General features: G+C 37.6%; 1 protein-coding gene across 5 annotated transcripts in view; it reads left to right on the top strand.

The window, feature by feature from the left end:
* DPP8 (dipeptidyl peptidase 8) overlaps positions 1–17,744 on the top strand; it is a 60,491-nt gene extending 42,747 nt beyond the window's left edge. For 4 of the 5 annotated variants that reach the window (XM_082619838.1, XM_082619837.1, XM_082619836.1 and 1 more), the window contains 8 exons: positions 2,159–2,311; positions 2,565–2,700; positions 3,801–3,946; positions 9,519–9,665; positions 10,882–11,034; positions 12,306–12,448; positions 13,398–13,509; positions 15,744–17,744. In XM_082619838.1, coding sequence (XP_082475964.1) covers positions 2,159–2,311; positions 2,565–2,700; positions 3,801–3,946; positions 9,519–9,665; positions 10,882–11,034; positions 12,306–12,448; positions 13,398–13,509; positions 15,744–15,866 — 1,113 coding nt within the window. In that variant the 3' untranslated portion in view covers positions 15,867–17,744. Of the gene's footprint in view, positions 1–2,158; positions 2,312–2,564; positions 2,701–3,800; positions 3,947–9,518; positions 9,666–10,078; positions 10,205–10,881; positions 11,035–12,305; positions 12,449–13,397; positions 13,510–15,743 lie in introns of those variants that run through there. The other variant, XM_082619839.1, reaches the window with a different exon arrangement.
* Positions 17,745–18,358: the final 614 nt, after the last annotated feature.

Genomic DNA, 18,358 nt, shown 5'->3' with positions numbered 1-18,358 from the left:
ACTTTTTAGAACTACAAATTCTGGGCCCCCTCGCCCCCCAGACCTCCTGAATCAAAAAGTCTGGGGGTGGGACCCAGCAATCTGTTTCACAAGCCCCTCAGGTGATTCTGATATTCATGTGATGCTGAAACCCTCAGGTGTTTCATGTAAAGTTGCTATGTGAAACAAAGAAAAGGGGAGTGAGGAATTAACCAGTTATTTATGCAGTTTTGAGAGGCCTGACTTCCAACTGCTAGGTCTAGAGCAGAACCAGTCCTGACATTTTGCACAGATTAACACATACCTGTGAAGCTTCATGAATGTTTGTTCTGCCACTTCCTATCCTTTGTATTCTTTCTATGTCATATAGGTCTACTTAATGTCAACTGTGTTTATTTCTCTATCCATGCATGCTAAGAAAACGTTTATAATGAACTAAGAAGAAGCTTCTTGGAGAAAATGTGGCATTTAAAAATACTTGCTTTTAGAAATGTACTTGTGTTTTCTTTGCTGTATAAAACAGTTTGAATTTTTTTAAATAAATTAATTTATTTTATTTATTTATTTTTGGCTGTGTTGGGTCTTCGTTGCTGCACGCGGGCTTTCTCTAGTTGCGGTGAGCGGGGGCTACTCTTTGTTGGGGTGCACGGGCTTCTCACTGCGGTGCCTTCTCGTTGCGGAGCATGGGCTCTAGGTGCGTGGGCTCAGTAGTTGTGGCTCACGGGCTCTAGAATGCAGGCTCAGTAGCTGTGGTGCACAGGCTTAGTTGCTCCATGGCATATGGGATCTTCCTGGACCAGGGATCGAACCCGTGTCCCCTGCATTGGCAAGCAGATTCCTTTTTTTTTTTTTGTGACTGTTTATTTTTATTTTATTTTTTTAACATCTTTATTGGAGTATAATTGCTTTACAATGGTGTGTTAGGGGCTTCCCTGGTGGCGCAGTGGTTGAGAGTCCGCCTGCCGATGCAGGGGACACGGGTTCGTGCCCCGGTCCGGGAGGATCCCACATGCCGCGGAGCGGCTGGGCCCGTGAGCCATGGCCGCTGGGCCTGCGCGTCCGGAGCCTGTGCTCCACAACGGGAGAGGCCACAACAGTGAGAGGCCTGCATACCGCAAAAAAAAAAAAAAAAAAAAAAAAAAAAAAAAAATGGTGTGTTAGTTTCTGCTTTATAACAAAGTGAATCAGCTATACATATACATGTATCCCCATATGTCCTCCCTCTTGCGTCTCCCTCCCACCCTTCCTATCCCACCCCTCTAGGTGGTCACAAAGCACCGAGCTGATCTCCCTGTGCTATGCGGCTGCTTCCCACTAGCTGTCTCTTTTACATTTGGCAGTGTATACATGTCCATGCCACTCTCTCACTTCATCCCAGCTTACCCTTCCCCCTCCCCGTGTCCTCAAGTCTATTCTCTACGTCTGCGTCTCTATTCCTGTCCTGGCAGGCGATTCTTAACCACTGTGCCACCATGGAAGCCCACACAGTTTGAATTTTATTAAACATCATTTGAGTAGGCTGCTAGAAGATTTTGAAAAGGAACAATAAAAGCCATTTATTTAGAATCTTACTGTAATTTAGGAAGAATATTAAGTGAATTCAGCTATGAGTATACTTGCAGTTATTTTGAGTTCTGAATGAAGACTTAAAAGATCCTTCATACTTATTTATAAACTATACCAGTATTGAAACTGATTGAGTGATTGAGTTCAGTTATTCACCAACCCAATAGATAAGAAATTTTTACAAATTTGTACAAAAGACTAAAAAAGCACTGCCTAAGATAATGCTGCACTGAGAAATAGGATGCTAAAATTAAACTCTTTTAAGTGTGCGTGAATGGTTGACCTGAGCTGTAATATAGGTATTTTTTTCTCTGTAAAGGATTGTCATTTTAATGACATAATTTTTGTATTTTAAGAAAAGTACACATTCTATAGGAAACTACCAATAGCATGCAACTTGGGCATCCTTTTACCTTCTGAACAGGATCTATTCTTAGCTATAAGACATGAGCAAAACCAAGTCAAGCTTATTAACATTGGTGACAAATCTTTAAAAGAGGCACAAGGCAAAGGGTGACTCAAATGATTCTGAATAAAATTGGATATTGTTTGTTAAATTACTGGTCTTGCCAAGGTCATACTAGCACTGATTTTTTTGTTTTTATTTTGACAGATCCAGGTTGATGAAGTCAGAAAGCTGGTATACTTTGAAGGCACCAAAGACTCTCCTTTAGAACATCACCTGTACGTGGTCAGTTATGTAAATCCTGGAGAGGTGACAAGGCTGACCGACCGTGGCTATTCCCACTCTTGCTGCATCAGCCGGGTATTAAGTCCCTGTTTGAAAAGGGTTTCTTGTCATATAAAAAACCCTCTACTCATGTAATACTCCTTTTCAGTAATGTGAAAATTGGTGAAGTTGGCCTGCAAAAACCTTAGCCTTAACTTTAGAATTGTATATGTGTATAAATGGTCAGACCCTTACCATACTCCAGCTGTAGCATCAGAGTGCACATGTAGCAACAGATAACTTTTTTTACTTTTCCCTGGGGAAAAGTAATTGTTTTTCCTTTCTCTAGCATTGTGACTTCTTTATAAGTAAGTATAGTAACCAGAAGAATCCACACTGTGTGTCCCTTTACAAGCTCTCAAGTCCTGAAGATGACCCAACCTGCAAAACAAAGGAATTTTGGGCCACCATTTTGGATTCAGCAGGTACTCATTTCCCTGAGCCTGATCTTAAGTAGGATTAGTACATTAGGGCACTAAACCTGTGTCATAATGTCCACATTTCCTGAACAGAGTCTTCCCGTCTCTTATCACCACCTGTCCCTGAGCTGCTGGGTTCGTGATTGATCCCACCCCTTCTAGTCTATCAATTATCAAATAAGACTGGTTACCTCCTACTCCAGGCAGGAGCAAGTCTGGAAGGCCTTTTTGAAAATAAGATTAAAATAGTCAAGATACCAGCTAGGAAGTGATTTATTCACGTGTTTGGATGAGTTCCCAGATAAACAACCGAATTTGAAGGTAATATATACTGAACTAGTAAGACTCTTGAGCAGGGAAGCTGCAGCTTTAAGGAGTACCCAGCTGGTCACTTTCTTAAACTTGTACAGCACTTATAATGGCCGTCTTAATAAAAGATAGAACACTCATTCTGTATGGGAGTGAAGTGCACTGTGAATTACCTACTTTTAAAATGTTTGATTTCTTAAACATGAAGAATGGACTAATTTTTTATATCTTTTCATTCATTTTATCCCCAAATCCTTTTTTCCTGTTAGGTATTTTCACTCATAAATACCTCCTAAGGGATTAAGAAATTAGTGCAAAACCACAAGGTATAAGTATGTTCTGATGTCCACAGTCAGAATTTGTAATATGGTGATGATCTCTGCTTAGACTATAACATCATCCAGTATACACTGATTTAGTATAGGTCTGTATCGTTTTGAAAAACCAATTGATTAAGTTAATTTCTGGTTTCAGTTTCCCATCAGGTATATGACTTAACCATCAATAAGTTACACAAACCGAGCACAAAGTATTTGTGTTCTGCATGTAAATACCTCCTGGGCTCCAAGGATTATTCATAATACTTTGTGTCTGCTTCTCAAATGGATAATTTGATATGTTCATTAGATTTCCTTTTTTAAAGATAACTTCGTGCTTGATTTCTTGCTTATCATCTGAAGGGGGGGATGGTTAGTTATTTGTGTATAGGGTGGTAGGTTTATGGTATCTTTTCCTTGCTCTCAGATTGCTGAGCTCCCATAAGAACTCCTTTTACAGACTGTGTTACCTCCTCTCAGGTCCTCTTCCTGACTATACCCCTCCAGAAATTTTTTCTTTTGAAAGCACTACTGGATTTACATTGTATGGGATGCTATACAAACCTCATGATCTACAACCTGGAAAGAAATACCCGACTGTGCTGTTTATATATGGTGGTCCTCAGGTGGGCATATTTATATACATATATATGTGTGTGTGTGTATTTTTTCATTTTCTTTTCTTTTTTTTAGGTGATTTGTTTTTTAAATGTCTGGTCAGTTGTTTAAGTTAAGATTTGAACATTGCTGAGCCTCTGCTGTTATTGACTCTGGCTTATGCTCTAATTATCCAATTTAGGAGTTCAGGAAGCTGGGTTTTGTTAGATAGCTAACTCGAAAATCAGTGTCAATTTCTTCTTTTTTCTTTTGACCACACCACGCAGTTTGTGGGATCTTAGTTCCCCGACTAGGGATCAAACCCAGGCCCTCGCCAGTGAAAGCACAGAGTCTTAACCACTGGACCGCCAAGGGAATTCCCTCAATGTCAATTTCTTAATTTACAGTGAGGACTATAACTGTCATGGAGAATGTAGTATGTCAGTGGGTAAATATATTGTTTCGTAGGTAGAGAACTTGTTTTGGAAATGATATTAAATAATTAAATGTCTTGGTAAATAAAGAGTCTTAACATATTTTTGAAAGCCTTGGTAGCCTAATGAATTCCGTCTCTTCATTCTAAGGCCACATCTCTCAAGCAAGCTATAATACTTTTATCAGCTAGTTAAGGCAACTGCTATACTACCATTCAGCACTGTAAGAAGTTTACACCTTGATTTTCTTGTTTCCACCTTAAATATTAGCATGTGAATATTAAGCAAATTTTACTGACTGTCAGAGTAAAGTATTTTGGATAGGTGAATTGGTAAATTGGTAATTTTTTTAAATATTTAATCTTGGTTATATATCTTACATTGAGACCCTGTAGAAATTAGAATATAATTACAATGTTTTTCTAATACAACTCTCTTGGACTCAGTAAGTATCCTTTATAATTATACCCAGTTATTCAGATCTGGAAATGTATCTAGATGTAAAGTTATCCAAAAAATAAAAGTAACTACATAAGCCATAACACCTCAGCAATAACCATCATATATCAAGTTAAATCACTTTGCCATTGTTTTACAAACAAAACGTGATTAACATATGTATAATTGTCATCTACACATAAATTATGAAAGAATTAAATTAGACTTCTCTTAAAAACTTTGAGCCAAATCTGTGTAAACTTAAAAAAAGGTATAATACAGGGCTTCCGTGGTGGGGCAGTGGTTGAGAGTCCGCCTGCCGATGCAGGGGACACGGGTTCCTGCCCCGGTCCAGGAAGATCCCACATGCCGCGGAGCGGCTAAGCCCGTGAGCCATGGCCGCTGAGCCTGCGCGTCTGGAGCCTGTGCTCCGCAACGGGAGAGGCCACAACAGTGAGAGGCCCGTGTACCGCAAAAAAAATAAATAAAAATAAATAAAAGGTGTAATACAAAGAAATTCAGGAGAGAAATTACAGGACACTCTCAGAAAGTTTACATGTTTTGTTATATTATTTTGATATTATAACTAAGTAAGAAGGGTGTTTCTCCTTCCCAGTGAAGAAATGATATATGAGATATGTGGAAAACACACTATAAAAACTAGCTGGTTATTTAGATTTTAATGCTAAAGGACTCCTTATATTAGTAATTAAGTTTAAAAAGTCTAAGCCATATGAAAAGATAGTGTCACTAATCATTAGGGAAATGCAAATCAAAACCACAACGAGATAGCACCTCACACCCCTTAGGATAGCTATTATCAAAAAAGAAAAGGAAAATAATAAATGTTGGTGAGGGTGTAGAAAAATTGGAACTCTAATACGTTGCTGATGGGAATGTAAAATGATGCAGCTATTATGGAAAACAATATGGCAGTACATCAAAAAGTTAAACAGAATTATAATCTGATCCAGCAATTCCATTTCAGGATGTATACCCAAAAGAATTCAAAGCAAAAACTCAAACAGATACTTGTACACCAGTGTTGATTGCAACATTATTCACAATAGCCAAAAGGTGGAAGCAACCCCAGTGTCCATTGATAGATGAATGGGTAAACAAAATGTGTATGTAGAGGAATATTATGCAGCCTTTTAAAAAAAAGGAAATTCTGACTCATACTTCAACATGGATGAACATTGAGCTCACTATGCTCAGTAAAATAAGCCAGTCACAGAAGGATACATATTATATTTTTCCACTTGTATGATGTACCTAGAAGAAGTAAATTCATAGAGACAGAAAGTAGAATAGAGGTTGTCAGAGACTGGGGAGGGATAGGGAATTATTGTTTAATAGGTTTGAAGTTTCTGTTTGGGATGATGAAGAAGTTCTGGAAATGGATAGTGATGATGGTTGCACAGCAGTGTGAATGTACTTAATACCACTGAATTATATACACTTAAAATGGTTAAAATGCATGTTTTACCATAATAAAGTCCTCGCCATGCAGTAAAAACAAAATTCTTTAATTGTTTGGAGTACTTTATGAATACAACTGCATTTTTTTTGCACTTACGGAACAGTTTCTTTCTGAAAGTGTTCTTTGGAAGCATTCAAATTTGGTGAGGCCACAGGAGAATCTGCTATTCAGTTTGCAGGGAGATTTCCCCATAAGATTTTGCATGATAGAATGCATTTGGCACTTCAACCCACTGGGAGATCATTCATCCTTGTGTTTGATGACCGTGTGGATTAGTTACAAAGAGGCTACTTAATGTAAGATCAGATCTTTCTAATAGCACACAATAACCTTGCAAAATTTGATTAAATCACATAAGTGGTCCAAACCTTTTTTTTTCTTGGTGTATATTCAGGTCAAAGTGAGAATCTTTTGAATAACAACAGTGCCACAATTCATAACATGAGGTGAATTACTTCATCACTAAATGCAGCAATGTCTGTAGTCAGACAAAAGTGAAACCAAGGAAAGCAACAAATATTTCCCATAAAAGTCATCAAGGCTTAGTTCTTTAAACTTTTCATTGATAACAGTAGTGTGTTTAAAAATGTTTATTTAACAAATATTTATGATACTTCCTATGTGCCAGACACTGTTCTGCAAACATAAATGCACAAGAGAGCAAGTTAAAATAGCAGAACACAGGTTTTGAAGAATTGATACTGAAGAAAACTTCTGAATTCTTAGTGCTAAAGGGCATTATGTTTAAGTACCTCCTAAGAAGAAGCAGGCCTGGAGGCTGCAAAGGCAGAAACACTGGCTCTGGGGGAGAATGTTCTATCAGGCAGTTGAGGCCATCTTCTGTGATTGACAGCAGGCAAAGAAGTGAGTTTTCTTATATGTTCATATATGTGTTCCTTGCCTAATACTTCTTTTTTCAGCTCCCTCCCTTTAAAAACAAGCACCTTCGCCCACCAAACCCCTCCTCCCAAGGTAGAAAGGGAAAACATCATTCTCCTATCTCTGTTTTTCATTCATTCAGCAAATAGTAATTGAGTTCCTATTATGTACCAGGCACTATTCTAGGCAGTGAGGATACCACAGTGAACAAGTCAGACTAATGTCCCACCCTCATGGAGATTTATGAGGAAGATAATAAACAAGCAGACATATAAATTATATAACTTCATATAATGGAAGTGTTATGAATAATTGTTGGGAAAGACGATGGCAAAGTGACTAAAATGAGAGTTCTAACTGGAAGATCAGGGAAGCTCTCTGAGGTTGCAGAGGATGAGAAGGAATGAGCCATGTTAAAGATCTGAGGGCAGAGCACTGTAGACAGAGGGAACAGTAAATGTCAATGTCCTGGGGTTAGAACCAACTTGATATAGTTGGTAGTAAGGTTAGAGTACAGTGCTCAACGGGGGAAATGGTATGAGATGAGGTCACAGAAATAGCCAAGAGCTAGATAATGTAGGGTCTCAAAGGCAGTGGTAAGGAGTTTAGATCTTACTCTGATCTAAACCCCCTGCCATTAGGAGGAGCTAAGCTATAAAGTCATACCTGATTTACATTTTTAAACATCGTCCTGTTGCTGTGAGAACAGACTATACAGAGGACAAGTATAGAAACAGAAAGACCAGTTTGACCGTTGTTGCAGTGGCGCTAAACATCCGGAAGTTCAAAAGGAGAAGGTTCTTTACACCGCCACCGCCAGTCTAGCCCGTTCAATGCTCAGTAGATATTTATGGAGTGAAGATAGCATCGATGTTTATTTTAACTCCTGGCTGGCTTGGTTTTCCCATTGGTTTCAGCCAGAGAACACTTCCTCAATTTTGCCAGAACCCTTTTTTTGTTTGTTTATTATCTACCTTAGTATCCACCAAAGCTTGAACTTCTTTAACTTTCTGCCCATTAATTAAAGCCTTCTTTTCACCAGAGAGTATATTTCTGGTGAAGCACCAAACTACATTTAATTTCTCAGTCATTTTGAAGTATAGTTTCTAGGGCAATAAAGATATTTAAGAATTATCTTACCTTTTGCACTGATTTGTGTAGCAGGAGAAAAGAAGCTGACTGGTCATAGTAATTCATTAAAATACTTCAGTTTTCCCTCTACTTGTCAGAGACAATCCCGGAAGAGACAGGTAGGGAGAAAAAATGATCTTATTCTGTCATTTGAATGATACAATTCTTCCTCAGGGTAGAAGTAATCATTTTAGTAATTTTTTCTATGGGGTAGGTTAAATCACTTGTATGTAGTTAATATCTAGGTTATAATTTTAAAGTCTGTAGTTACTCAGTAATTCCTCAGAACTTTGAGTGTGAAGTTAAAGAAAAGAAGTAACATGAACATGAAGAGATTTAATTTAAAAGTAAAAAGGGCTTGGTGGCGCAGTGGTTGAGGGTCCGCCTGCTGATGCAGGGGACATGGGTTCATGCCCCGGTCCGGGAAGATCCCACATGCCGCGGAGCGGCTGGGCCCGTGAGCCATGGCCGCTGAGTCTGCGCGTCCTGAGCCTGTGCTCCGCAACGGGAGAGGCCACAACAGTGAGAGGCCCGCGTATCGAAAAAAAAAAAAAGTAAATAAGGAGGCTTCCCTGGTGGTGCAGTGGTTAAGAATCTGCCTGCCAATGCAGGGGACACTGGTTCAAGTCCTGGTCCGGGAAGATCCCACCTGCCGCAGAGCACCTAAGCCCATGCGCCACAACTACTGAGCCTGCACTTTAGAGCCCACGAGCCACAACTACTGAGCCCACGTGCCACCACTAGTGAAGCCCACACGCCTAGAGCCTGTGCTCTGCAACAAGAGAAGCCACCGCAGTGAGAAGCCCGCACACCACAACTAAGAGTATCTCCCACTCGCCGCAACTAGAGAAAGGCCAGGCACAGCAACGAAGACCCAACACAGCCAAAAATAAATAAGTTAATTTTAAAAATAAAAATAAATAAAAATAAATCAGGGAGAGGGGGAGGAAGGGAGTTGCTACTCAGTGGGCATAAAAAAATTCTTAATTATGCAAGATGAATAAATTCTAGAGATCTGCTGTCCAACATTGTCCTATGATTAACAATACTGTATTGTACACTTAAAATTTTAAGAGGGTCCATTTCATGTGTTCTTGCCACAAGAAAATAATTTCATTTTATAGGCAAAATAATGTTAAAAATTTAAGCTTTCTATTTTTTGCAGCATCCTGCCTCTCTTATGCTTTTGTATGCTGCCATATAATAAATTTCACTGAAGTTGTATTTCTTCCTCAGGTGCAGTTGGTGAATAATCGGTTTAAAGGAATCAAGTATTTCCGTTTGAATACCCTAGCCTCTCTGGGTTATGTGGTTGTAGTGATAGACAACAGGGGATCCTGTCACCGAGGGCTTAAATTTGAAGGCGCCTTTAAATATAAAATGGTGTGTGAGCATACAAATATTTTTCTTTTAAAGACATTTACAATTTTTGGTGCATTGTTTAGTGTGAAATCCCAGAGAAAGAGTTGGGGGAAGGCACTGTGAGTGTGTGTGCACGTATGTGCATGTGAGCATGTGTTATGGTTTGGAGGTGGGAGGGAAGGTGCATCTTGATATTCACTAGGCTATTCATGTCTACCTATATGTAAATTTGGGGAGCTGAGATAGAACAACTTTTATATAGAAACCCCCTCTCTTTCTATTTTTTATGTCCAGTTTAGCCAGAAGCCAGTCCATTTAGTTTTCAGCATCCTGTACACTATTAAGAGGAATAAATGAGATTTGTTCTGTCCTCTGTGAAGAGAGAAACCAACTGGTTAGTGCCTTCCTTGTGACAAGCCTCTTTCTCTCTACAGGAAGCTTTAAATGCTACCTTTTAGAGATGCCCCATGTCCTTTCTGCTGCTTTGGGAAATGATGAGAATCCGATGTTCCTTTTGCACAGTAAGGCAGTTACTGTGTTTGCCAGTGTATTGGACATGCTGAGTAAGACATGGGGATTTTCTCCCACAGCCAGTTCTTTGACCTTATGTTGTATTCTCATGTAAGTTTTTGTTTTTATTTTTGTTTTTGGCTCAGTGAAGTGAGATTGTGTGCACTGGCAGGCCTAGTAATACAGACAGGGTGGTGGCGATAGGAATTAGAACTATACAGGACTTTAAAGAAATTGTATGTTCAGTTCCTAGAGGTAGGTGATAGGGAAATAGGAGGATAAGGCGTCAAGAGTGATTCCTTCTGCTTTATTGCATTAAATTTTATAAAGGAGAGGTAATATTAGTCAACCACTTAAGGGGGCTAATTTTTTATCTTTGGGTATAGGAAGGCTTGTTACAAGGAAGATGCTGACCTCTTAGCAGACAACAGAACAAATGGAAATGGGAAATACCCATACGGCAGGGGACATTTTAGGTCACAGTCGGAAAGAACTTTATGACTAAGGGGTAACTAAACTCTAGGACAGGCTAGCAACAGAAGCTATAGGCTCCTATCTCTAGAATTAAAAATTTTTTTTTCAAGCAACAGAATTTCCATTGATAATGAGTTCTTATCTAAAAAAAACTACAGGTATTTTTAGTAAGAATATCTATCAGCTTTAAAAGCACTCTTATAATAAGATTTTTATTGATCAGAATCAGTGAAATGCTCTCCCTTTTTTACAGGGTCAAATAGAAATTGACGATCAGGTGGAAGGACTCCAATATCTAGCCTCTCAATATGATTTCATTGACTTAGATCGTGTGGGCATCCATGGCTGGTCCTATGGAGGATACCTCTCCCTGATGGCATTAATGCAGAGGTCAGATATATTCAGGGTATGTGATTTCCTATGGTACTTCTTTTTGCAGTAAGGGTAGAATTTTCTATAAATTGAGATATGAGGAAATGCCAATTTTCTGAAGGTTTACAAAGTTGACAGTACTGTGAAATATTCGGGTTTGTGTGTTTAATAGCTGTATGAAATAATAGATATATCTTGTCAACTCATGAGATGTGTTTACGTATCTTTATCTACATTTATCTATATAAAATAATTGTCAACTTGATCAGTTACTGGCTATTTATAGACATATGCCAAAGATTATGGGAGATAGTCATGATTAGTAAAACACACATTCATATTGGGTTGTTCTTATTTGTGTAATTGTTGGACTACAACCTCTGAGGGCAGGGATCTGTCTGCCCTATGCTATATCCTCAGCCGCCAAGCACAATGCTTGGCACATAGTCGGTCCTAAGTAGATCTGCACTGAATGAATAAACTATGAAATATATAAACAGTGATTACAATTCTATAAACAACTTCTTAGAAAAAGATGCTAGAAGAAAATATAAAATGATGCTAACAGTTGTTAAGGGAATGGGAATTATGAGTGGCATTTTTCTTTTTTAATATTTCAATAACATTTTATTTTACAGTGAAAATTTTTTATTTTTTAAGAATAAAAACTATAGGGTTTTTGTTCTTACATGTATATTCAGATAATCTTTATTTATAATAACCACAAAATGAACTCTGAATACTGCCATAATTTTCCCAGGCTTGCAGCTGTCAAGAAAGTAATTACAGTATTTAAATCAATATTTAAATATAAAACTGTGTGTGGGAGACTTAAAATGAGGCAAGTATTTAGTGCTTAAATATATTTCATTCATTGTTTTAAATTCTGTACTGCCAACAGAAGCTTTAAAAAAAAAAAAAAAGGACTGCTTTTTCCTATATAAAGCTGACACTTGTCCCATATTTTTCTCCCCAGGAGCAGGAATGAATTTACACTGAGGCATTCATATGTTCTAGTTCAGCCTCCCCTTTTAACAGAGGCCCATGTTTATATTTCATCTAGCCCAGGTTAAGGATTTGGTGTGTGGCACATCTGTGGAACATGAAGCTAACTGACTCACAAAGTATCAAATTCTTGACCTTCGCACTCCCCTTTGATTTTCTGAGTTGCCTGAGACCATGTATGCTCCAGTCATGGAGCTAAAGCCTAAGGATAATTTTAGCCTGTAAATTTGCAGTTACAGACTCTCAGTGCTAGCCATTCTTTTCTGGACCACACTTGACCGTCACTGTTATCTTATGCAGGTTGCTATTGCTGGGGCCCCAGTCACTCTGTGGATCTTCTATGATACAGGCTACACGGAACGTTATATGGGTCACCCTGACCAGAATGAACAGGGCTATTACTTAGGATCTGTGGCCATGCAAGCAGAAAAATTCCCCTCTGAGTAAGTTTAAGCTTTAAAATTAAAATTATAAATTTAAAATTGTATTGTTAAAAATTGTCTTTAATAATAAGGAAAACTGTAAACATGACAAAACCAAAACTAATATTTTATAGAGTACTAGAAGACATAGCTGTTTGTCAAAGCTTAATTATAGGCCAGTTCATATAATTTGGGTTTTTTTACAAGTTATATTTGAAGCAGTTGCTTAAGTGATAAAAGAAGCTTAATTAAGTACACAACTGTTTCAAGGTGGAAAAAATTCCATTTCTGCTTACATATATTTTGCAAGTAACATATATGATTTTTCTTTTTCTAGGGACATGCTATAGTTATTGATGTGTGCTAATATCTTAATAGGAAATAGAACACATGATTTAATTAAAAAAAATTTTTTTTACATGTAGCATCTGGTTAATATATTACTAATTTAATTTTGAAATGCTGAATCCTTTTTTTTAAATAAATTTATTTATTTATTTATTTATTTATTTTGGCTGCCTTGGGTCTTCGTTGATGCGCGTGGGCTTTCTCTAGTTGTGCGGAGTGGGGGCTACTCTTCGTTGCGGTGCGCGGGCTTCTCATTGCGGTGGCTTCGCTTGTTGTGGAGCACAGGCTCTAGGCGTGTGGGCTTCAGTAGTTGTGGCACGTGGGCTCAGTAGTTGCGGCTTGCGGCCTCTAGAGCGCAGGCTCAGTAGTTGTGGCGCACGGGCTTAGTTGCTCCATGGCATGTGGGATCTTCCCGTACCAGGGCTCAAACCCATGTCCCCTGCATTGGCAGGTGGATTCCTAACCACTACACCACCAGGGAAGTCCTAAAATGTTGAATCCTTATTCTAATATTACAGTATAAGGAAGTTAACATAGTTAGTTGTGATTAGTTTTAAGGAGTTAAGTGGTTTTCCCAAATACTCTTATTTTGCCTAATCCTCTGATATTTCCATTTTTCCAGACCAAATCGTTTACTACTCTTACATGGGTTCTTGGATGAGAATGTCCATTTTGCACACACCAGTATATTACTGAGTTTTTTAGTGAGGGCTGGAAAGCCATATGATTTACAGGTGAGTTCTTTTATATTTTCTGATTAAAATAGCCATGATTAGTGATTGGTTACTTTGAAATATAATAAAGTATGGAGTAAGGTTGAATTTTCAGCTGTGGCCACTCTCTGCTTAAGAGAACTAAAATAATAGGCATAGTTAGTAGTGCCTCTAGTTAGATAAAAATTAAGATCCTGTGGAAGTCAGGAGGAAAATTGTCCTATCAGATTACATGACTTGTGTATCTGTATCTGCTTTCAGTTTGTAATCATGGACAAGATGACAGGAGTCCATTCACTATCCTCCTTTGCTTTTCTTCTTCCTCTTGGAAGGGTAAAGAAATGCTACATGATTTCATTGTTATAAAGGATTTTTAGGACCTGATTACAAGGTCTTTTAATTTTCTTCTATTTTATATTGACATTGGAGCAGAAACCAACAAGTTACTTACCTCCATTGCTCCATTACTCAAAAAAAAAGCTTTTAAGAGAAATATTTCCTCCTTCCTCGTTTCTACTCCTTACACAGATTGTTCTCATGAGAAATGAAAAATATTACTTTTCCCTTTTTTGTGTTTCAGTTGACATTTATGTAGATAAACTATGAGATATTTGTCTATAGCAGCAGTTTTCAAGCATTTTGGTCTCAGGACCCTTTTATATACCAAAAAGCTTTTGTTTATGTGAGTTATGTCTATCAGTATTTCTCATACAGGATATTAAGACTAAGAAAATCTTAAAATATTCATTTATTTAAAATTAACAATGATAAACTATTACATGTTAACACAGATCACATTTTTAATGGAGGAGAAAATTTTTCAAAACAAAACAATCTACTGAGAAAGTTAACACTGTTTTACATTTTTCTAAATCCCTTTAATCTCTGGCTTAATAAGAAATACATCTAGATTCTCGTATCTACTTCCACATACAATCTGTTCTGAAATGTTGTTTTGGCTAAAGTAAATGAAGAAATTTTGGCCTCACAAAATATGTAATTAAGAAATGGGAGTAATATTTTAGCTTTTTCAGATAATCAGAGATATTCTTCTTTGTTGCTACACCAAAGCTGAACAAATGGTAGTTTCTTAAAGGTTAGTCTTAGTGTGGAACCTGAAACCATATCTGTAAACTTTTCATACTCTGCTCCATTACAATCTGTTGGATCTTGTACTTCAAATGGATCTTTTACCCATGCGTTGGTCATCTGGAAAATATTGGTTCACTTCTAAGTGTTGATCCATTTAATCATACAATATTTTTAAAATCATATACATTGATATTACCACTGATCTCAACAGAAAATTCTCCAAGTATTGAGAAGCTCATGAGCTAGGAGTGGTAGATTCAAGTTTTCCATAATTCTAATTTTCATTTAAAAGCTCAAAATTTATCATTGGCAACAAATACTGTCAATGTTGTCCTTGAAGTGACTGACTCACATCATTTTTAGAAAATGTTTGCCAGATAGCCAAGTCTGAATCACCATAGTTGTCATTCTTTCAAGTGAAAAATGGAGTTCCATTTAAAAACTCAGTTGTAGGGACTTCCCTGGCTATCTAGTGGTTAAGACTCTGTGCTTCCACTGCAGGGGGCGCAGGTTCGATACCTGGTCAGGGAACTAAGATCCCGCATGCTGTGCGGCAGGGCCAAAAGAAAAACAAAACAAAACAAAACTCAGTTGTACAAGTCCTTTTCCTTGAGACATCGTGTAGCAGAAGTGCTTTATGCCTTCTTCCCATCTTATCACCACAGAATATAAAAAGACCTCTGCTCAAGGGTTACAACTTAATAAAATTCTAATTTTTACTACTACTTAAGGGAAACTGGCATTTTTTCTTGTTTACTACAAGTGTATGTCACTGCCTTGATTCATGCTAAGGCACCGGCACTTTTACCCACCATTGCCTTTCATTATCAGTGCAAATGCCAACACAGTGAATAAAGGCAAATAATGTCTTAGTTTTGATCTGAAAGTAAATATGACCTTGTGTATCCCTGGAAAGAGTTTCTGAGGACTCCGGAAGTCTGCACACCACACTTGGAGAACCATTGATCCTTCTGTAAGCTTAGTGGTACATAGGGAATTATAAAAAGAGAAGGCCCTTTAGATAGGATGTATGTGTATAATATCTTGGAGAAGCTCTGCTCCGTGTTATTAATTCTGTTGAAAATCTCTGCAAAGCTTTGGAAGGAGATGTACTCCTAAATTCTTATTTTGTGTATTTTGATTTTGTTGCTGTTGTTTTTAAGATCTATCCTCAGGAGAGACACAGCATAAGAGTTCCTGAATCTGGAGAACATTATGAACTGCATCTTTTGCACTACCTTCAAGAAAACCTTGGATCACGTATTGCTGCTCTGAAAGTGATATAACTTTGACCTGTGTAGAACTCTGGTATACACTGGCTGTTTAACCAGATGAGGAGGTTTAATCAGTAGAGAATTGATCATCACATTTTGGTACCTGCCACATAACATCTACTTCTGAAAGTATATTTGGTGCCATGCAGGTGTTTACAGCTTGTAGATAGTAATCTAATACCTTAACCATACACAAAATTAAATGATACATATTTCTAAGGGACCCAGCAATACCATGAGGATTACTGAAAGAAATAAGACATTAGCACCATGTATCCATACTACCTTATTTTCATTTTTAATAGCATTATGAAACCTCATGGACTTAATTAGTGTATTTTTACAGTATACTTCTGAGTTTGTTAAAATATGATATTAGTGATTGGTTTGGTTCAATTCCAGAATCTCTGACTAGTTACAGATTTGATAGCACTTAAATGTAATTGAATAGCTTATACTACATTGCTTGGGGTGTATCCAGCATGTTATGAACTAATCACTATTAAACCTATGGCTTAACCGGTCATTAATGATTTTTCAAGGATAACTTAGTAGCCTCCTAAAGACACTTAATTTTGTTTCATTCAGACTCTGACCAGTTTTTAACCAATTTAAACTGTATCTAGTATAAATAGTTCTCTTTGATGATATGACCGAGTGGGTTTTTCCTTTCACATAAAGGCAAGTAACTGTATATGTAGCATGGATTTAATTAGTCTTATAATATTGATAATTACAGGCAGGAAAATTTTAATCAAATGACTAGAGCTTAAATATTTGCAGGCAATTTCTTTCCCTTTAGGAAAAGAAAAAAGTACACATTCACTTGTATTTTTCAGAAAATTTAGTGGTGCCAGTTTCCATTGGGTATTTCCTCATTGAAATATTCCAGAGTTTTAGGGCAATGGAGGGGAATTTTGGTGGGGTGGGGGAGACCAGAGTGTGGAGAACGGCAGGGAGAGGAGAAGGCAAGGGTCTGCTTAAGATCTAAGCAGAGGTATAATTTGACCAAAAATACTCATGAAAAAGTTTAGGAATTGAAATTTAAACTCCTAGAATATTAGTTAAGGAAACCAGATTAAGAAATCACACTCTTGCCAACACAGGTACAGACTAACATTATTCAGGGGAGGAAAAGTTCCTTAGAGTTACTTTTACAATTCTAATTCTAATTTTTTAAATTTTCTTCTTAATTTTGGAAACCTTACAAATTGAAACTTTCTTTAACCTTTTTAAATTATTTGAGTATTATTTAGATATTGTGAGCTTAAAGAGTTTCCAGACAACCTCTTTACCATAAACTGATCCCCAGCAAGGCATGGCTCTCTTTTGCAATGTTCAAAGCTTATAAGTGATTTCTTGAATGACCATGACATTTTTCTGGTTTAGCCCTAGCATTTGACTATTAAGGGAGCTCGCAGTGCCGATTGGGATCTGCCATCTTAGAATCTTAGGGTGTTAGATGGGTCACATTGGAGCCAGTGGCAGAGAAGGCACCTATGAGTTTGACAAGCCTCAGTGTTTGGAAAGTACTTCTAAACAACACTCCAAAAAAAAAATTACTCTCTTCTTTCTCACCACTACAGAGAGAGTAGATTCCTGCCCTAGAGAGCACAGCCTCCATTAGTAAGGATGGTGACTGTGCGTGAGATGTGGACTTCATCACTGAGGGCCGCATGGGAGGTGGGGGAGGTCCAGAGATGGCAGGGTGACCTGTTGGTGCTGTCTGTGGCGGGGGATTGGGTTTTGCTGTTTTTGTATTTATACTGTATAATAGGTACCACACTTTTCCCTGTGTCTGTATATGTATTGATTTTCTTGTTATGGTATTTTCCCATGCCAATATTTGTTTATATTTTTTTCAATGTTAAATTAAATTGATTTGGGTAACTTTTCTTCCCCAAGAAAGTATTTTCCCCCATGACTTAAGTATGTATCTGATTACTGAAGATGGTTTTTGTCTGGGGACTAGTGGCATCTGACCATCTAACTTTATATAATATGCAAAGTAGGAATGGTATACAGTGGCTTTTATACAGCTACTCATTTGAAACCTCTTACCCAATAAGGCTGTTTCTTCAAAATGGCATCTCATATTTTACCAAAACAAACCTTAAAGAACCTCATGGACTCTTGAATTCACAGGTGTTTTCCTTTTGCATCTTGCCTTCTGCTTTCCTCCCATCACAAGGAATGCTTCTGTTATAATTCCCAGTCAGTTAAATGCCATTCTCCTTCCATAGGGGGAAAAATACCTGACTGAATTCGCTTGCAGAAAGACAGCTTGACTGAATTTGATTTTAAAATCAGTGTGGAAAACATCATAGTTAATTCAAGCAATCAGTAGAAATCTCACTAAAACTATTTGTACCCTGTGTTTGGGTAACAAACTAAAAGGCAAGAGTATAGCAACATTTTTAGTGAGAACCAAAAAGCACTAGCTTAAACTTCAAAGGGGGGTTTTGCAGGTTTGATAATTGGGTGCACTTGAAGAACCATCAGTA

Source organism: Mesoplodon mirus (assembly GCF_964341445.2).
Source record: "Mesoplodon mirus genome assembly, chromosome: 4".
Classification (NCBI taxonomy): domain Eukaryota; kingdom Metazoa; phylum Chordata; class Mammalia; order Artiodactyla; family Ziphiidae; genus Mesoplodon; species Mesoplodon mirus.
The sequence above is the reverse complement of the archived record's forward strand: the minus strand, read 5'-3'. Positions and strand labels throughout refer to the sequence as shown.